This window comes from Alligator sinensis, unplaced genomic scaffold, assembly GCF_000455745.1.
Source record: "Alligator sinensis unplaced genomic scaffold, ASM45574v1 scaffold439_1, whole genome shotgun sequence".
NCBI classification, from domain to species: domain Eukaryota; kingdom Metazoa; phylum Chordata; order Crocodylia; family Alligatoridae; genus Alligator; species Alligator sinensis.
Window position 1 is genome coordinate 432180 of NW_005842523.1, and position 21977 is coordinate 454156.

Here is a 21977-nt window from a genome sequence, read left to right on the forward strand (position 1 = left end):
TAAAAACCTGAGCTATTAAAAGGAAATGTAAAAAAATAATACTTCTAAGGATCCTAAGAGCTGAGTCTTAGATGTGCATTCCCCAAATTTTACTGCAGTCTATTCAGAAAAGGGGAGGGGTGCGGGCAGGTTTCTGACCTTCCAAATAAAATTATAGTGACTAACTATTGCATTTAATGGTGCATAAAGAGCAAGAGGCTATTTTTACCCAGGTTCTGAGGTAATAAACTGCTTTCTTTAAAACATATTGGTGCAAATTATTCAGCCAAAAAACCTTTAGTAACTTCCCCGATGCGGAAAGAAACTGAACAACAGTCTGTGGCATTCTAAATTGTAAATAACATCATAGTTCATCGTGGTTTTTTGTGAGGTCTTCCCCATAATTGGTAGCTTGGCTTCCAACAAACATGTTCCAGTTGTCTAGAATTTCCTCTTTGGTTAACTTTTGATCCTACAAAAAACAAAACAAAACAAAAAAAAACAAAAAAAACAAAAAAAAAACAAGTATCTATTATTTTTAATACATATATACTGTAATACTTGTTTAAATGCTATATAAAACATCAGCATGAATTTATGAGCACCATTTAGTACAGAATTCTCCAAGGGAAGAGGTAACAGGGTTAGGGATCAGTGGCTGAGACGCTGGTTGTATTGGAATTCAGTGGCATAGCTCCCATTGGATTCAGTAGGGTCAAAAAGGTCAAAGTATTCTGAAATTAAGGCTGCTTACAGACATTAAAAAAAAAGGCACTTTACTTTAAATTGCTCACGCTGAGCCCAGAGCATGCCCAGAAGAGGCACTGTATTAGTTGGATGCGGCTTGCCCCATGTCTGTATAGATCAGGTGCTTTAGTGGGGCTTTTTGGGTGCTTTTATTTAATAGCTGATTGAATGAACTACTAGATAGAAGTGCCAAAAAGCCCTGCTGCAGTGCCTGATTTATACAGATGCTGCAGAGCTGGGCCAAACTAATGCACTGCTTCTACTGGTAAAGCATGTCTTTTTTTTTTTCCCAGGTCTGTCGGCAGCCTAACTGATCAAATGATTCATCAGCAATAAGAGCATGCCATTTGTATGCACGCACAACTTCATGTATGTTTTTAACTTTCCTTTCTGAGTATTTATATGGAGATCTTTTGTCTGGATTGATAAAGATGCTCAACTAAAATTAAAATGAAACTAAAAAATTCATCTCTATATATGGGAGTCTTGATCCATCAGATTTAAGCAATGGAATGTCAGCTGGACCAGCGAGGGCAAAGGCACCCCTCCTGCATCTACTGAATGATTAGTATCCTTTCCTAATAGATGCCCAATGGATGGGTCAAGCCTTAATCCACAGATGTATCCTATTTCTTACAGTCTTTTTACAGCTTTTTATTAATTTACTGATATCTTATTTGTCTATTACAGTTTAATATAGAAAGGTCTGTGACACCTTTCCAAAAAAGAAGAAATGGTTAGAAATTCTGAGGTGGAAAGCTAATTTTCTAATAGTTGGACACCAATGGATTTACCTGACCTAAGGGTATAGTATTTTGTCAGCTATTATTTGTGGTCTCCAGTTTTATCTACTCAAATTTGTATTGCTGCATTAAAGCATTAGCAAGCCCATTTAGGGCATACTAATAAGAAAAGTCATGAAGAATCATTCCTTGCTGGTTGACATTATATAAAAGGAACCAATTAAACACTTAATCTAACATTTATGAAATATACCAGAACATTAAGTACCTTGTCTACATCTGATTCATAGACTAAGTGCCTCGCTTCAGCTTGTGCGTGATCATAGTCTTGTGGGAGAATCCAGTGCCGAATCTCTTCTTTGTCCATTTTTCCATCCTTGTTTAGATCCCGGAAATCTGAAAACTGCTCACGTTCAGTAACTACCCAGTCAGGTTCTGGTCCACCCTCCTCATTTGCAAACATATCAGCTGGAGGGGAGATCAAGGTTTGAAGTCATGTTTAGTTAGTGAATTATATATAGTCCTCCAAGATACTTTAGCCAAATACTAAAAGTATCACACTTGTAGTTTGTGTAGGACTTCTGAGAGTAGTAAAATGGGGTGTATGGTGGAAGATGTGTATTTGCACACATCCTGTTCCACTAAACTATTTTCACCATTGATGGTTTTATCCATTATTAAATCACCTTTTCAGTACATAAGTGGAAGACAAGGGAAGTTAATGGGCATGCCCAGGAAAGTGAACTGGCCCTAAGGATGTCTTCATGCAGGGTGTACACATAAGGAAGTTTACAGGATCTCTCTCAAACTGCAATCATGATCCTTCAAGTCACACACAGACATATGGGAGGGGTGAGGGAGAGGAGGTGGGAAGAATGAACAGCAGCACTACGTCTTGTCCCTGCCAGCAAGTGTCTTTATGGATAACCATCAGAGCTCAGCAAGGAGTTGGTGAAGGAGTAAAAAGCAGAGGTAACTAAAGAAAAAAAAATCTGCTAAATGAAACTAAGTGAGCATTGTTCTGCTTTTAAAGAGAGCTGTATAAGAGAAATGCATCTAAGTGAATAGGTTAACTTTTCAACTCCTCAAGTAGAAACATGTTCAAATGGAAGATAAAGAAGTGTGCCAGGCTGGGAAAGGATTAACAGGTCTGAGACAGCCTGAGCTGTTGAACATCACAGCAATAAGCGTGCACAACACTGGGTGCATCTACACATGCTATTAATACACATGAATAAATTCCAGCACAGTTAGCACCAGAGTTAGCTGTTTCCCAGGTGCAACATCTTCATGTGTATCTGGGACCGCACCAATATGAGCCAGGGCAGAGCAGTCCCAGTTGACAGGGGAACCAGGGGGTCAGCCTGTCAGCACAGGGCTGCTCCCCGCCCCCCCAGCTCAACATGCTGCAGAGGGGCTGGCTGAGGCACAAAGGTGCTACACTGTGGGAGTAGGCATAAGGCAGCTCCCCCCACACTGTAGCATCCTTGTGCCTGAGCCAGCCCGGGTCAGTCTACACGTGTTTCAGCACACGTAATTACTCCACTGTAGGATAGTACTTGTCCTGGACAGTACTATCCTACAGTAGAGTTAATTCATTTACTGCGCCCTAATATGGGAACATGTGTCGACTGTAACACTTTACTGCAGAGCTAACTATTCAGTAGAGTGCATATGTAGATGCACCCACTGTGGTCTTGACAGAGCCCATTCTTCTGAAACCCAGACTTGGGACACTGTGACAGCAGATGGAAGCTGAATTCTGTTGTACAAGAGCTGCGCTACACACCAGACCATGCTGCAGACAAAGCTATATTCCTGACTGACCCAATCAGAAGGAAAATACCATACTGAAAGCTGTCATTTATGTGAGGAAAAAATAAGGGGAGCTGTAGGTAAAAGAGAAGTGGCGATATAAAGAGGAGGTATTAACTCAGGAAAGCTCTGGAGGACAGTACAGGTCTTTCACATTAGATTTTTTTTTTTCCTGTAGCATGAAATTCAACTCTAGAGGAGTATCAGTTCTCTCATTCCTCTTGCCCTCTTCCTCAACTGGGCTCTTCCCCCAAACCCACCACCTTCGTGCTTACAATGTAAACCTGTTTTGTAGCTGACATTCCTCACCCCTTGTGGATTTGGTTGCCAAGAAAGTGCTGGCAACAAGTGCATACTGTTTACATGTTCCTAAGCCTCTGTCAGCTTGGAGACCAGGTGCCAGCTGGCAACGGAAAGAGGTGCAGATGCAACCGTCTTCAGGATATGGTCCAAAATGAGCAATAAAAACCACATGTGTCCATAGAGCTAACCTGGATTCTCCACTACTATAACTTCCCTAAGATGAATGGTGCTATTAGGACTCTGGTCCACTCTGGTCAAAAGGTGAAATGTTTGACTGGGAAGATTTGAGCCCTACACCTTTTGGAGGTCTGATCCAAAGCCTGCTGCAATCATTGCAGGAGTCTCCATGGTCTTCAGCAGACTTTAGATCAGTCCCTTGTTTTGGAAAAAGAGATGGTAGTGTCCATGCTTGTCTGTTTGTTTATTTTATTCTAGGCAAAGATAAAATATGGATATACCTTACTGCAACCATGGTTTAGTGCCAAAAAAAATTGCTATCACCTTCTCACAAAGATAATTTAGGTACATTTTTCCCCCAACTGTTGAATAAAACTTCAGGTACCACCTTTTTTTTTTTCCTCAAATGTAGACACACAAGTTCTATATTGTTTATTTGAAGCAACTGACATGTCCTGTCAATTTGATTTTTATCATCCTTGCCAATGTGATGTGGTCGTGACTAGAACACTCCATTCTCCTATCTATAGAAGACAAGAGGAACCAGCATTCACATGGTAACAAATGTTGACAACTACCTTATAATTATATGTAGGTAGTGTCACTGAGTGAACAGAAATTATTGGGGAAATTATGCTGCACTGTTATTTCAGTCATAAATGAAGAGCATTTACATTTTAAGGCTAAATATAATTTACAAGGAATAGAAAATCCCTGCCATTTAATTAATGTGTGTATATTGTTCTTGATTGTATGTGAAGGGATTTTAAGGTAGTATCAGAAACAGAAAGATTCATCAGAATTTAGTCTAATACTTTTATGATGGTATATTTCTTCTTCTTTTTTTTAAACAATCACCAAGGGAGTGCAAAGGAAAGAGCTAGCTTTTGGTATCAGCATGACATTTCACACAGGCAAAACACGCTGCACTGCCAAACTCCTGGGTTGTGCCTTCAAGGATCCAAGGGCATGACAGCAAATAAGCACCTAGTATGACCAAAGTTTGACCAAATTAACTCACTGTGATTGATTTACTGTTCATGCTTCCCACTCTGCTCCCTTTGTGTCTCCTGAGTGATGTGCTAGTGCCCTTAATTCAGGCACTTCAGAATTATTGAGTGCTTGACTTTCCAAACTTAATGGTCTTTTAACAGTGTTTCTTTGATGTAATTCCTAAGGAGGGTGGTAGGGGGGGTTGTTTAATTTAAACTGTAAAATAAAAAATTCCATTATGTGGAACTAAACTGACTCTTCCTTAAATCATCACTAGAGCTGGGATCTTTACAATCATGGCAGAATTTCCTATCACTTGAGCTCACAAAATAACTGGCAGTGGTAGAAAGCTGTTATCTGCTACATGGAGATGATACTAGACATGCACTGAGGCACATACTTTGCTGGTAGGTTTCACAGCTATTTCCTAGATACAGAGGAATGTTGAAACTCAGGAATACTGGTTTCACTTCCAGTTTCCTTAGCCCAGTGTGTTCTGGTTGTTACAGTTCCTTCTGCTCCTCAATCCATTTTGCTGCTATCCTGCTTGGCTCATACCTGTCCCCACACCTGCTTCTGGCCTGCACCTCTCTTCTAGGTTCCCGCTTCCGCCTTCACATCCCCTCCCTTATTTCTAACTCATTCCCCTCCCTCTGCTTCTGTTCTTTTATGGCCTCCTACTTGTGTTCCTTCCCCTAGTTGGTTCCTACAATAACCAATTCCCATGCTCTTCCCTCTTCTACTACCCTCCTCGATCTCTGGCTCCTCCCCCTACCCCCCACCCCACTCTTGTTCTTATCCCACTTGTCTTCTAACCCCCGTTCTTCTATTTTCCCCTGACTCATCCTCCTAATCCCTTGCCCCAAGTTCCTATGCAAATGTTCTAAAATAGGGGTGTCAAAATCACCTCCTGCCCTGAGCCATTCCAGACTGTGGGACTCCTTGTGGCTGGGATCCAGCCCGAGGCAGAGAGTGGCACAAGCCCAGGACCTGTAGTCTCGGTGGCAGCTCCGGTTCTGGCCCAGGGCATGCAGTGGCAGCAGCAACTCAGGGCACAGGGCACATGGCTCTGGCTCTGGCTCTGGCTCTGGCTCTGGCTCTGGCTCTGACCCTGATGGAGCCACTGACGGAGGAGGAAGGAGTGTGCAGGCCAAGTAGCTGCTTGCCACAGCAGTCGTGGTGGTAATGGGAAAAGCAGCCACAGGATGACGAGGGCTTCATCAGCCTTTGCTCAGCCTCCTATTGCCAGTCACCACATCCACTGGGGCCCACAGGCTGGATCCTGCCTATGTCCTGTATGTTTGACACTCATGCTTTCAGATATACCATCCACTGTTCTTCACCCCTCAGGCTGCTTCTCAGGAATAGTTACACTTCCCCAAAAATCAGCCCTAGGCTGAAACCTAGATCAGAACATTTCGGCCCAAAGCATTTACATTTGGCAAACTTATAAGCAACAGAAAAGCAGGCTTCTATAATGGAAAATATTGGGTAGCTTTTAGTCCAGTTTCACTACCTCACTAAAATTAAACAAAACTTTGTTCACTTCAAGCAATGGGATAGCTACACAAACTGTATCTTTGTGCTGTTAATATTAATTTAAACCCAAAAGGAGTGGTCTATAACTGTCTATGTGTTTCTTGTTAAATGTTAACAAAAGTGAAAGAAACCCTCATCCAGCACTTACCAATGTACTCATCTTGATCCACAAATCCATCCTCATTTTTGTCAATATCTTGCAGCGTTTCCTAGAAAATATTTTTATGAAAGTCATTAAGAGATAGCTGAAAATTCCAACAAAGGTCTTTCATTAACCAGGACCAAGTTCTTCCCAAAATTATAAAAAATGAATTCCTACAGTCAATTTTAAATTGTTTTACCCTTTTTTAGCCATGCTGTGTTTTAGAACAGTGGTTCTCAACCTTTTTTACACCAGGACCCATTTGTAAGCATCAGTGGCCAGTCCTGACCCAGTGCCCCTCACTCCCAACCCACTGCCTCCCACCCCCAGGCCCCAGCCCCACAGTGTGTGGGGCAGGAAGTGGGTTTAGGGTGCATGGAGGCCCCCAAGCAAAGCACCTCACAGGCTGGAACTCTGCCATCCTTCAAGGGAAAAGCCCTGTTTCTCACATTGTTCTCCTTTAAAGGAGAATCCATTTTTAAAAGTTTGTTCGTGACTGTTTCATATTGTCTTGCGAGCCACTTTTGGGTCATGACCCACAGGTTGAGAAACGCTGTTTCAGAAGACTTCAAAACTTAGAGAGATGGCCTATTCTTGTATTCTTTGTACACAGGATACTTTATTCTAACTCCAATGTGAGTTCTGTGATCATAAGGAATACGAAAATCTCATGAAGAAATTCATATGAATGAATTTGGTGACTTAACTACCTAGACCAGCAATTCTCAATCAGAGTTTTGCATCACCCTGGATGCTTTGAGATCCTTTTAAGGGTGCTCTATGGTGCTACACAATGTTCACTGTTTGGCATGCAAACATGATTCACAAGATAAACTCAGATTTTTCACACAGGGATCCATAGTGTTAAAAACATTTTGACTTCTTGTGTCTTTCTGAGTTTTTTGCAACAGAAGAGTTTCTCTATTATTTTTCTGTAGTCAAAAAACAGATGAAAACCCCGAGCTAATATTTTCTGAGGGATGCCTTGGTCTAAAATGGTTGAGAACCACTAACCTAGACATTTACATTGCACTAGTCACTTCACTATCTAGTACCAACTCCAAATATAATTTTTAAACACGCAGCCAAACACCTAATTCTGTTTTGATAAATAATTTTCACCAGTATTTTGGTACAAATTTGTACTCTAGACACTTCTGTTTCACTGAAGAGTGCTCAAAGTAGTTGGTTGTTTGTTTGTTTGTTTTAAATCTCATTAGACAAATTGAAATAGGGCGCTTATTTATTATTTTCAGTTTTATTTGTATGTGTGTCTCTAAAACCCTGCACTGAAGGGTTAAAGAAGTGCTTCAAAGCTCGCATAAGAGGAATAAAAGCATACGGAATGTCACTGGTTTTGTTTTGCTTACCAAGACAACTATGTCTTTCATATGCTCAAACTCCTCTGGGTGAAGGAAAGCTGTGAACTCCTCACGCGTGGCAGCTGAGTCTCCATCCAGGTCTGCAGTTCTGAATCGCCTCTCATCCCTGGGAAGCATTTTTTTAAAATTGTGTTGATCAGTCGCATCTTGAAATTCTTCTGGATTTTCTAGAGATTAATCAGAGAATCTCAAAACCATGCATCTTTACCGATACATTAACTCTGTGTTTAGACTCACAACCTGATCCTTTTGCTATGTTATCATCATGTGAGAGACTGAGTTGCTAGAATATACTAAAAACTTGTATATATTAAAGGCTCCTTGTTGCTACAGTGGCTACATTGTTACTATGGGAGACTTTGAGATTCTAGTTGTAAATTGAAGATCAGGGGCCAGCCATTAACACGTTTCTGCAATGTACCCGGGTTCTACCTTAAGAATGACAAGCCTAATGTAGTTTACTTCAACACTGCTGCTCCCAAGTTTTAGGAGTACATTCTTTCCTCTTCCCTACTTCTCTCCTTATTAATCTGTTCTCTAGGCACAACTTTTCATTTCAGAAAACAGTATGAATGAGAGAATAAGCTTGGTCCATAATCTGGACACCCTAATTGTAAAGAAGTTTTTCCTATCGTTCAGCCTGAAACTATCTTCCAGGAGTTTGTGGCTGTTGTTTCTAGTTTTCCCCTTCTCAACTTTTCAGATATACGCCTCTGATATAATGGTAAGCCACAATCAGGTTCCCTCTCAGCCTTCTTTTCTTTAGGCTGAAGAGTCCAAGATCCCTCAGCCTCTCCTCATATGGCTTTGCCATGCAAGTCCCTGATCATACAGGTGGCCCTTCTCTGGATCCTCTCAAGTTTTAGCACGTCCTTGTTGAAGTGTGGCACCCAGAACTGGACACAATACTCCAGCTGCAGCCGCACCAATGTTGAGTAAAGCGGGAGAATCACTTATTTGGTTTTACTGGAGATGCATCAATTGATGCATGCCAGAGTTTTATTGGCCCTACTGGCTACTGCATCGCATTGCCGGCTCATATTTTTGCTGGGGTTTATTGTTACCCCCAGATCCCTTTCACTTGTAGTGCTGGTCAGGTAAGCGATACCCAGCCTGCAGGTGTGCTGGGGGTTCTTCCTTCCTAGATGCAGCACTTTGCATTTCTCTGTGTTGAACCTCACCTGGTTCCATTCTGCCCAACATGCCAGCCTGTCTAAGGCTGCAGATACAAGCAGACCATCTGAGGGTATGTCCGCACAACCCCATATCTTGGTGTCATCCTCGAAATTGGCCAATGGGCTTTTCACCCCCTCATCCAGGTCATCGATGAAGATACTGAACACCTGGGGTACACCGCAGCCCACATCTCACCAGGACAACATTTGGTTTGGTAGCTTTCATCACTGAGTCTTTATCTCTTAAGTCTGAGGCAGGTAAAAATCCTACTGCAAGTTCTGTGAATACATTTTACATGGGACTTGATTAAGTTTTCCAGTAAAGGGAACTAGCTTCTGTTTAGTATACACTTTGGAGAAAAATCATTTAGGTCGGGGCCAAGCAGCTTCTGGATTATGCTAAATATAAAATGTTCCTGGTGAGTGTAATATAAATGTCTAATTAAAATAAATTATTTGGGTCTGTAAAAATTCCTTATTGTCAATTCCTACATCATTAATGATTAGCCAAATCCCCCTTCTGTTCTTATTTCCAACTCCTCCACTATTTTTCTGTTAGTGTATCTGCTTGAGCTGACAGTTTCTAGTTTTTGGGTTCATTCCATCAATTTGTTTTCAGACAATTCTGGTGGAACTCTCTTGATTTGGGGAATAGCCCGTTCTGCATTACTGCAGACAGCTAGACTAAATGACCCTTAAGATCTCGGCCAACCTTGTCATTCCATGACTGAATGACTGCTTCTTCCTGACAAAATGGCTGTTCTGTTGAGTTGAGCAGCAGTTTGAAAGCATCTGGCTTATCTTTTCTACCCATAATTTTGCTCTCTTTCAAACGTGGAGTTCAATAACGCCCTGAAAAATTAAGTAGAAGATTTTCACCAGAAACTCTGTTGCTTTCTATTTAAGTTTCCACCAGAAACTTCTGTACCTAGCATGAGGCACAGAAATCTCATAAATCAGATCCAGCCAGGACCATAACTTGATTCCCTCCTCTCACCTTTCCCTCTATATGAGATGGAGCAAAAAACCCTGTAAATCTTAAGTTCTCGCACTAAAATATTTGGTGAATTAAGTTTAATGTGAATTAAGTTTAACGTGATGCTCCAATATTTGGTGCACCTTACTAGCGTTGAGTAAATTATTGTGCTCATTTTCACTGATCGTAGCAGAGTTTCTCTTATTTATTCCTCTCTCACTGTGTTTCAATCACTGTTTTTTAGTTTGAATCAAACAACCCTCCCACCAAATTTCATAGGGATTTTAGTTGACAGTAGCATGCACCTGAGGCAGTCATGCTAGCATGACAGATGGAGCTGCTACAAACCATCACAGCACTCTGGAGATTATATGTAGGTGTATTCAAGTAAAAGGCTTTTCCCAGAGTCAAAAGGAAGTAGCAAAGTTCTGCTTTATACCCACAAAAGCCAAGAAATCTAATGCCAGTATCCTTACATTTCCCTTTTGTACCTAGATCTTGACATGTCACATCTCTGTGGGTGCTGCAATATCTAGGTTAAAAAGAATGGATGAAAAGTAAAGCTCCAAGATTCAGTCTAATTTAAGGCGCATGTCAGATACTCTGGATAAAATATCTGTGCCACTGGAGTACACAGCTGTGCTGGAGTTAGGATTTTACCCCTTAGCTTCATTTTAAAAAGGTGTTTTTGCTTAGTAAAATAACTTGTGGTCTCCTCACTCAAGTACAGTAAGATGGGTTCTGTAATATGTAGTACTGTATTAATATTGGAGAAAAACCTATTTTTTAAAAACTGTTCACTGCCTACATAGCATTTGGATTGGGTTTCATTTTTACAAAGAATCTGTTTGATACAAACTGCTCATTTTGTCAAGTTTAGACAGCAAACAGAGCTCTAACAACAGCAACTGGCAGACTGGGTGATATTATCCACCAGCTACATGTCTGTTGGGTAGAACCTAAACATTATTTTTCAGTTAAAAGTGAAAAATATTCCAGGGTGTTCAGTAGCATGAAATTAATGTGTATTCCATTAAAAAAATAGCCTTATCACTAAACTGATTAAAAACTTGAGAAATATTCATGGTGAAACAATTTCAAAATTAAGACATCAAAAGACTCATCTGATTATAAGACAACTACTGTGGGAAACAGTTTTGTTTAATTGTAAGTGTTCACTGAAATGAGATTAAGGCTAGCTGCTCTTCACAGCTTGACAATAGTATTGTGTGCATCTACAGGACTGGAAGGGGATTCATGGGACACTGCCTGCATTCACCTGCTATCCCAGGTAACCACGTCATGTCATTCCTTTCACAAATTTATCAGTATCCATCTTAAAACTAGATAGGTTTTTCACATCACTACTTTTCTAGGAAAGCCATTCCAGAGCCTCACTGCTCTGATGATTAGAAACCTTTTAAATTTTGCCTTTAAAATTTATCCATGGCTTGTTTATACCCCCTTGCTCTTGTGCCAGCACTGTCTTTTAGCTTAAATAATTAGTTTGTCTCCTGGGGTTTACCCTCCTGATGTTTTTATACAGAGCAGTCATATGCCATCTCAGCCCTCATTTTGCTAGCCTAAATAAATCAAACTCTTTCAAACCCCTCTCACGACAGGCTCTCCAATCCTCTCATTGTCGTACTATTATTCTTTGCGCTTGTTCCAGTTTGAATGCATCTTTCATGAACACAGGGCACACCTACACATGCATGAATGTGCCTTTGCTACTGAGCATTAAGTTTAGTACTTCTAATGAGGTACTACATAAAGGCACATTAGCCCATGCTAATGCACAGTAGGCAAAGGCAAACTTTTTTTTTTTTTTTTTTTATGATGCTTAATGCGCAGTACACTCATTCTACTGAGCATTAGTGCATTAGCATGGTTTTTGCTGTGACGTGCTAATGCGCAGTAGTATAAGCTACTGCGTATTACAGTGTCTCATAGAGATGCACCCACAGAATACCAAAAGTGTACAGGATGTTCCAGACGATGTCAAACCACTGTCTTATACAATAACATTAATACTTCCATATCTGTATTAAAGCTTTTCTAAAGAGGCTGCATATGGCTCTCTCACAGATATTCCACACAAGCCCTGAAAATGGAACTAAAGGGGTATGTAATACTTGCATTGGTCCCCAGCATAGACATGAATTTCACCCAGAGTCATAAAGAACATTATGATATAGCCTTTGAAGCTATAGAAATGATTCTTCCAGAAAAAGTACTTATGTTCTTATATCCTGGGATCAATAATTTCTATTAAGTTGCTTTAGTGAGCACAATGTCTTTTTTTCTCTTTACTAAATCCAGTCTACCTTATTTCAATATCCTCCAGCAACTCTGCTTTGACACCTGAATATTTATATTCTGTACGGTGATAAGACATACAGGATATTTTAGTTACATCCCATTTAAAACTTTCTACCAGGGAGAAGAAATATTTTTTGTGCATATTTTTTAAAAAGTCCTATGCTATTTTCAGTTAAAAAAATAAGTGTAGAAGCCTGACTTTAGAGAGTGAGTTTAATAGTTATGAACTGGGCTGATAGTTCTGGTGAGAGTCTGTGAATCAACAATAGCATCACAAATACATGGCAGCCATGTATGTCCTAGAGTCTGCATCCAAGAAAGAGAAGTTAAGTGTTCATTTAGGGCATAGCTTCAATGAGTTTTGAACTGGACCATTACTTCATGCTACTGAACACGCCTTACTGCTGAAAATGTGCAAAGGGGTGCCAATTGCAGTGGCAGACCAACTGCTGTGCTGGGTCAGACCAATGGTCCATCTAGGCCAGCATTTTATCTCTGACAGTGGCAGAAATGGATGCTACAAAGGGAGAGCATTAAACTGGATCTCTAAAATAATTTATCCCCTATTTAATACGTTTCCCCTGGCATCTCTAAACCAATAATGGTGGATGCCAGGAAAAACATCTCCAACCATTGTGTTCAACAGCCATTAATAGATCTATCATTCATGAACTTATCTAGTCCTTTTTTGAACCTGGCTATAGTATCCACCTTCCACCACTATGGCAATAAATTCCACAAGTTATCTATCCGTTGCATAAAAAAGTACTTTTACTTATTAGTTTTAAACCTGTCCTCTACTAATTTCAGCAGGTGACCCACTATCATGCTGCATTCTCTGTGAGTGAAACGCACTAATATTTAATTGTTGAAATGTGGCCATATTCAGCACCTCAATTAAATTTCCTACAGAAATAGGCCATAGCTTTCAAATATAGTAAAAAGTAAATGTTTCCTTAGGTCTGGCCATTTAAGGGTTGAACATTTAGAAGAGATCACAATCTGCAGCAATTCTGACAAAATAATTCCTTGCTATTTTAATCAACAATTGCATTATAATTTAGACAGTATCCAGCTCTAAAAATTCACAAGCAACTGATTAAATGCATATTTTGTTATGTTATTATATAATACTGCATCACCCTTCTCTGAATAGTAAAAGCAGAGACTTAACTCAGCTGCATTACTTAAGCCCTCTCCCTGAAGACTTAAAGAGTTCAGAAGCTAACACTTAGGGCCAGACCTATTCCAGCTAATAGTCATCGAGGCGGGCCTAGGTGTCTAAATGTGAGACTGTTCTATCCTGCTCAAATGCTTGAAAAAACATTAGTGAAAAAGGTGAGTGACTGCATTTTGTGACTTAGTTTTAAGTCTAAGATGATGGAGTGTTACAAAAGTAAGAACATTAACAGTTTTTCAAAAACTCAAGCAAGGTGGAATAGGGCTGCATTTAGGTGCCTATGTCCTCTAACAGTGAAACAAGATCCAGCCCCTCGTGTAGATGATTCCATTATTCAAATGAGCAGGTAAGTGACTCTTGATCCCTGCACTATATTACATTCCAATCTAGCATGAGAGAGGTATGTGAAAAGGTCCCAAAGGTATGCCCACTCCTGTTGATTTTGAATGAGAACATCATACCTAACTCCCTTTATGCTTTAGCTTGACAATTCTAGCCTGAAAGACTGTTTTGGAGAATCTTACCTAGATAATAACCATACGTAGCTTGTTTGTATTCTTCCCAGGAAATTTTGTTATCTTTGTTCAGGTCGTAATCTTTCCAGACTTTTGCTACATTTTCATAAATGTAGCGTTTCTGCACTCGTTTAATCCAGTTTTTCAACTCCTCTGTTGTGACATAGCCATCTTTGTCATCATCTATTCTATCAACAATTTTCCTGCAAGAGAGAGAGAAACCATGGATACCTGGTCAAGGAAATGAAATGTATATTCCAGTCCAGTTCTGTTATGCTGCACAGGAGCCTAACTGTCTTTCCTCAGCCAGCGGAGGCAAATGGCCAGTGCTTCAGAGACATACCCCACTGCTACAACAATATTGTATTTACAGAACATGCTAAAAAACATTAGGTAGTAAATTATTAAATATTGCCATAAATAATTATAACTGAGTTATCATGATAAAAAACAAATCAATTGACAAAGTCCACGAAAGGATGTATTCTTGATATTTTTACAAACATGCATGCGAGCACACATGTATGTATGTGTGTACATATACATGTATAAATCAAATGCATCCTTTATTACACACATGCACACACACTGTCTTATCTTACTTAGAAGGAAAACCTTCTTTCAGGACCTGGAAAGAATGGCCATACTGGGCTCTGAGCAGATGAGCATGGAGAAAAGTTCTTTATCCCAAGACACAGAGAGGCTATAGTGTTACTAGACTAGGCTTCCCACAGCCAAAAGCCTGGGAACTTTGTAGTCCCTGCTGTGGTCTTTCTATGACGTCAGCATTAAGGCAGGATGATCTATGCAGGGCCCTATAGAATGCACAGTATCTACACTCCCTACACAGCCTTCACCCTACCTTCCCCAAAATGCACTGCTCATGTTGCTAGCAGTCCCTATGTAGGCCTTTATTCACTAATACACCATATCAAGCCTCCATCAATAGACCTCCAGTCACGAATGCTAATTAAGGCTCAAGCCAACATCTGGACAGTGCTGAGAGCCCTCTAATTTCTGATTAAGTCAACAACAGTGAAAGTACTCAGAGGCTCTTGGGGAGTCTCCCCTTCTTAAGAATATGTCCTAAGCAAAGCTCTAGCGTGCTTAAATCTAAACTCTCAAACTATGCAACAAGAATAATCTCTTGAGAACTGAGGCTCTCCAAAATCATTGTTCTACAAGTTATTTTTTCCTTAGAGCCAAAAAAAGAAGACTCAAAGAAGATGAAATGTTGGCCTATCAACTCAGTAGTACAATGATGAGCTGAGTTTTCTTTAGGCTTTCTTATACATTTTGCTCTACTGCATGCTTGCCAATGCACCACTGTAACCACAGTGGGAAGGAGCAGCTTTATGTTATAGAAGAAAGGGCATAAAAGACAGTACTTATATTTAAATCTCTCTCCATTATACCCAGCAGTGTAACAACATTCCTATTTATACCTGCAAGGAAAACATAACTTTGAGGCACAAGTGATATTTTTGTATCAAAACATGTATGGCGTCTCTTAAAAGTCCGTTTTTTGATGCACTGTTATTTTTTGTGCTTAACAGGTACCTTGTTGATTTTATTGGTTCAGTCTTTATCTATAGAAAAACATAAACTAAGTTTATTCTAAGGCAAAATTTAATCTTTCCTTTAAAACAGAAATGTTTCCATGCATTAAATTTGTTCCATAGTAAACAGTGTTTTTAGAATCACCCTGCACTGTTTGTACCCCAAATATTGCAGTCTTTTGCCAGCAAGTGCAAACTTAAGTGTTACGATGATGCTTACATTTTCACATTCCAAGCTGGGAAAAATACAAAATGATTAGTTCCAAAGTACTGAGTGTTAAGAACAATAGTAAAGTATTTCCTTTTTCAAATCTGCTTTTTAGTGTCTTTAATTATTCAAAGAAGGAGCCCACAACATCAAATTCTGCCCTCCAATTTTACTGATAAGAATGGAAATTGTGTGTGCCCTGCAGTATAAGCAGCCCAGTACTGAAGGGATCTCCTCTGCTATCACAGAATCCCTTGCTATCACAGCAAATGCATCACATAATCCCTTTTTTAAATTAATCAAGCTTCATTGTAAGAGTAGCTGGGGTTTTGACTCCCCACTTCTGTATTAGAAAGCCGCTTCAGAAACTTACCATTCTGCTGCTTAGACAGCTTCTAATTTTAAGTCTCTATTATTCATGGCCAGTTTACACACACGTGTTCTTGTGCCAGCATTGTCCTCAGGCTCTAGTGAATCTTGTCCAACAGCAAAAGAAACGTGCTCCAAGTCTTGACTCAGTGGCTAGAGACAGACGTTGCCAAATGAAGCAGATCAGCTGTCCTGGGATGTGTTCCAGCACAGGTGATCCGCTTCACTGGGTGAAGCGCACATCACCCATTATCCTGCCCACTGATCTTGCAGGACAACAGACAACAAGGTCCCTGTGTGCAGAGATGTGCCCAGAAAACTTGGAGGTACCTCTCTGGAAGCAGGGGAAAGCCAAAATGCTCCAGTAAGTTCACTGGGCAGGGGCCATCAATCAGCTGATCGGTGATCTCAACCCTGGGACTACACCAGAGTGAGTTTGACATGCCGGTGCAGTTCTGGGACTGGATCAACCAATCCCATTGGTGGTCCCAGTCCCAGAACCACACCAGAGTGTCCCAGCTTTCCTTGCTTCTATAGACATGCCCCTGGAATCTCCCCAGTTTGCTGCATTTGAATCAGTTCTCAAGTTGCTCATATACAACAATTAGAACATACCAGCTGCTGCCCTTTTGAAACATTCCCCTTTTGAAAGGCTACATGCATTCATGTGTCCACAGAATTCAGTATACTGCTCGTAATCTCAAAGGGAGGTAATATTCCTAACTAAACAGCATGTTTGTTCCTCAGAATCCTTCTTCAGGCATCCAACTGGATGAGCCACAAGTGGAAGCCTGCCTTATAGATTCTAATGGCTAAAGGAGAGTGCATTATTCTATATAACGAAAAAGAGGTGAGTATACCCCTTTAACTGCTCCTACTACCTTGATGACCCACAAAGTCACATAGTTAAAGAGGACCCCCCCCAGCCACTGGGAATTGTTCTCCTGCTAACCACTGTTACTGGAACAGAAGAGAAAAGTATATTGGAACTGAGTGGCAAAACTTTTCCTTTTTTTTTTTTAAAATCAGGAATCTGCCCTACAGTCTTTTCTGCCCAATGGGCGATGTTCATCAATGAATTTACCCCATGGCAAATATGACTTTATTAATTTGACTGACATCTCTATCTATTGTTAAATGCAATACGTAACTGATATGATTCTACCAGAGGCCTCCCTGCTATTTTTAACACTTCCTTAACACCCCTGGAAATTGTTGGGGCTAAGAAGCTATGCTGCTTGGAGACTGCATTCCACTTACATTTTTTTGCAGCTCAACTTCATCTCTTTTGTGATGTACATATCACCTGTTTGCTTCCCACTAAAATAATGCTTGTGTTTTTGCCGTCACCTTTATCCAAATGTTGTAAATACCTATTTATTCACATGCAAATGCATACTAGCAGTGAGGGCTTTGCAATAGAACAAAAAGTAACTTTTTAATCAGAAGAGTCTTGTTGCTCCCATTTAAAAATGACTAATTCTTTAACACAGCAGAAATTCAAAGACAGCATTCCACAGACACAGGGCTAGAACCAAAATACAGGCAATAAACATTAAGCTACTTACAAAAATCATGAAACCAACTGGTAAATAAATTGCTTTTCCTCAAAGTTCTATCAGCTGGGATGAGGGGAAATCCTGCCCCCAGCTCCTGAATGGTCAGACTAGGGCAATGTCTCTGTACAATGACAGTAAAATTGAGGGGACAAGAGGGAGATCCTGCAACCTACACGTAAAGAGCCTAGCTCTGAATATATTCCCTATATGCTAGCACAGACAGGAACTTGAAGAGCAACATAGATGCAAGGACTAAAAGCAACAATATAAGCTGAAAGGAAGATACCTCCTCAACACAGCCTTCCTTTCATATGCAAAGCTGTTTTGAATGGCTGCCGAGCCCGGGGCTCACCGCTAGCTGCCCCACCAGCAGATGGGGCCAGGGCTGGAACCTGTCCTTCCCCTGCAGCTCTTTCTAAGCCCCTGGTCCCATATCAGCAGCGCCCTGCTGCCTGGGCAGGGGGACATTGTCCCCACTCAGGCTCTGTCACCAGAGCCCACCCAGCAGCAGGCAGCTCCAGGGGGCTGAGAGCAATCTCCCAGCCCCAGCCAGGAGATAGCTGTCTCCTGGCCCCCTGCTCCTAGCGCTCCCGCTGGCTGCTGCAGGGAGCCAGTGCAGGGCCAGAAGGGACAGGAGCAGACTGCTGCTAGGAGCAGCCAATCTGTCCCCGACTCACCACACGTGCCCAGGGTGGGTTTACTCTAGAGCAAAGTACTCAACAGTAAACCCACCCCAGAGCATTTGCACATGTAGACGTGTCCCTTGTGTCCTATTTTAGTATATTATTTACTGGGCCATTGGCTTAGTATATGTATGAGTGCATCTTCATCTCCTTTCTTTAAGGTGCAGAGTGAAATAATTAAAGATTAGGTTTCAACTTTTGCTGATTTTGACTGTTACAGACAAGTATTTCACACCATTTCTACATAATGACTCTCCTGCTTCAACCCAAGCAAAAATTAGTAGGGGATTATCTACTACAAAGTGATACTGCTTATATTAGAACACCCATATAATACAGACTACAAGTACAACCACATCCCTAAGGCAGATCCAGGGATGTTGGAATGGTGCAGTCACAATTCCCTTCCACTTCATAACACAGTAAGTCCTCTGGAAGATGTACCAGCAGCTCTACCTCCCTGTACACCTGGATACCTGGGTCCCTTGTGGAGTCCAGGCAGCAAGAAGATGGAGATGAGACATTGCTAGAGCCTCCGTACCAGCAGGTGACACCTGCAGGGCCAGGCAGGGAGCAGGCACTGGAAGGGGGAACCTGCCTGTGGTCACCTGTGTCCCAGGCTGATGTCAGGGCAGGAGGAACACCAAGACCACTCCCGCCCTACTCTAGCCAGAGGGCACAGGGAGAGTTTGTGGGGGTCCCAGACTCAGCCAGGGACTATAATGAATGGGTGGCTATAATGAATGGGTTCCCCTTTCTGTGCCTGCTCCTTCCCCGTGGGCTCCAGCTATGCCTCACCTCCACTGCTCCCACAGTTTGATCTCAGTTCCTACTCCCCAGACTCCAGAGGGGACCCAAGCATCTGGGTTCATAGGGAACTGGAGCTGTTGACCCAGATTCCATCTTCACATGAGCACCATGCTAGAGCACCTGCTGGAACAGCTCAAACCAGAGGTGGCCTTGGCACAGATCAAGGTGAGCAGGGAGGCACTAGGAACCAGGGGTTTTGCAACAATGGCAGATGCCATTTGCACCTCCCATACCCTCCTTTTCAAAATCCTAAATCTACCTGTGACTGCATTCACACTAGTGCTTGGACTAATACAACTCCTTCATTCAGATTTGTAAGCTCAGCAAAAATAATGGGGGAGAATGAAGTCTTCCACTCATATGGTTTCCACAGCCTTGTGTTTACCAAGTACTTAGCTGCAACTCCTTAGTTTGTATCTATAGTGCCTGTGATTCCAAGCTGGTTTCCTATCCATGTACTAGATAGGCCTAGACTAATTAGCTTCTGGTATACCTGTAAAGTCACACCTTCAGTGACAGAACTTTCAAGGGTAGACCTAATCTAAAAGAAAATTCAGTGTTAGCTAAGTAAACCCAAAATGTTAATATAGCACATATGAATGAGACACATAGGCCATTGATTTTGTTTTGCTCCTGATCACAGAAAAATTTGGGGAAGTTGTCTATTTATGAAAACTCTTAAATATTTTGTTAGAGCATCTATTATTACCTACTGTTGCATGTATCTCAGTCTCACCAAAAGCCCCCCAAAGCACTTGGAACTCACTGTACTAGACAAAGTACAAAACAACACAGTCCTTACTTCAAGGAGGCTACACTCTCATGTGAAACGAGGTCCAATGAGTATAACAAATAGCAGGAGAAAGGGAGGTCCAAATTAGTTATCCTGCGGAAGCTGTGATTTCATTATTCACGCCCTAATGGTTCAAAAACATTTGAGCATGCGTTCCTTTTGAATAAAGCAACGATGACCCAAGCATAGGTAACAGGATGGAAAAATGTAAGGACAGGCTGCAGGAGAGGTAGACCAATGAAAAAAAGAGGGGGTGTGACACAGTAAGTGATGAAAGGGCAAACAGGGGAAACTGTGAAGGGTACTGAAAATGAGAACAAACTCGGTGCTGTAGCAAGGGGGAGGGTGAGTGGAGTGGCTGCCCTGGGCACCAAAGCAAAGGGATATCAATAGGCACTACCCAGCTGGGGCTGGGCCTGCCATCAGCTCATTTGTGGGGACATGGGGACAGGGGAAGGGCAGCTCCTGCTGCTGCATGCACTCCTGGGCAAGCTTGAGGGGACATGTGCCCCCTGGATCTGTGCAAGGCGAGAAGGCAGGCTACCACCGTGGGCTGTGCCCCAGGCACCAAACTTAGTTGTATGGTAGGAACAAACTTCATGTGGACAGAGGGAGGGAGGCGTTTGAGGGGGTAGTACCCCAAAGAGACAGGACAGGAGTGAGCAGAACCAGGGCAGCTGCAGCAGCAGTACCCACAGGTGAGGGGGAAGGCATGTTTGAAGGGCTCCACCCAACACCTGGCACTGTGCTCTATGAAGTGATCTTCAGTTGCCAACCTTCAGCTCCAGCCCAGCAGCAGCGAGAGAGAAAGATCGTGCAAGCATTTAGAGCAGAGTGAGGAGGACGGTTTTTCAGTGTCACTGTGTGCTGCTCCAGCTGTCCACTTCTTTTTCCAGAAGTCCCCTGGCAGCACTGGGAGGCGACTTGCCTCGTGGCTTAACTGGGAGCCAGCAAAGCCTTCCAATGCCTGCCAATGATCAGGAATGTGCAAACTCTGCACAGGGCCCTCTGTGCCGTGGCAGCCCCTCACCCAGGCCTCCAGCTCCAGCAAAGCAACAGGCTTCAGAAAGCAAGAGAAAGGGCAGCTCAAACCAAGTGCCCTGCCCACTTCTCCATTGAAACCTTCCCTTTTTTCTTCCCCTGTGCACTGAGGCAGTGGGACCTCCCTCTGCCACGTTATCAGCTGGGGGGGGAAGGGGTACTCCTCCTCCTCCTCCCTTAAGTCTCCCAGAGTCTGAGGCTCCCACCTATGGACAAGCCCAACTTTTGCCTTACAATGCCCTGTTGCACCAGGCTCTTTGGGGTAGATGCAGCATCCTTTATTAGACCAACTAAGTGGTGCAGTGGAGTGATTGTTGCCAACCAAATCGTTGGCAAAAACTGCTCTTTGCAAGGGACACAACACCCTTCTTCAGGCATAGGGAGAGTCTTGCAAAGAGCAATTTTCCAAGCGATTTAGTTGGGCTAACGAAAGATCCCGCATCTACCCAAAGAAACTTGTCTGCCTTATAGGTGATCCCGGGGCCGCAATCAACCCCCAGGGAAAGCGTGGGGGTTTCCTCCCCTCCCCTCCCTCCGCCCTGCAGGAACAGCCCGCATCCTGCCCCTCTCACCCCAGCTTCTCCTTGCTCTCCTCCGGCGTGAGCTGGTCAAACGTCCTGGCTTCCTCCTTGCCCAGAAAGGCCTCGTGGTCGTACTGGAAGCTCTGGTTGTCCTCGCGCGGCCGCTCGCCCAGCTCGGGCTCGGGGTGCACGACCCGGTCCTTCCTGAAGGTGGGTTTGCGCAGGAACAGCCCGCATCCTGCCCCTCTCACCCCAGCTTCTCCTTGCTCTCCTCCGGCGTGAGCTGGTCAAACGTCCTGGCTTCCTCCTTGCCCAGAAAGGCCTCGTGGTCGTACTGGAAGCTCTGGTTGTCCTCGCGCGGCCGCTCGCCCAGCTCGGGCTCGGGGTGCACGACCCGGTCCTTCCTGAAGGTGGGTTTGCCCCGCGCCCCGCCGGCGCACACCAGC

General features: G+C 42.6%; 1 protein-coding gene across 1 annotated transcript in view; it reads right to left on the reverse strand.

Moving 5' to 3' along the window:
* Window positions 1-6: 6 nt before the first annotated feature.
* RCN1 (reticulocalbin 1) overlaps window positions 7-21977 on the reverse strand; it is a 69481-nt gene continuing 47510 nt past the window's right edge. The window contains exons 5-10 of the mRNA XM_006031680.1: window positions 21583-21814; window positions 13998-14191; window positions 7809-7987; window positions 6445-6505; window positions 1738-1937; window positions 7-451 (exon numbers count right to left, since the gene is read on the reverse strand). Of these exons, the coding sequence (XP_006031742.1) occupies window positions 344-451; window positions 1738-1937; window positions 6445-6505; window positions 7809-7987; window positions 13998-14191; window positions 21583-21814 (974 nt within the window). The 3' untranslated portion in view covers window positions 7-343. The remainder of the gene's footprint in view (window positions 452-1737; window positions 1938-6444; window positions 6506-7808; window positions 7988-13997; window positions 14192-21582; window positions 21815-21977) is intronic.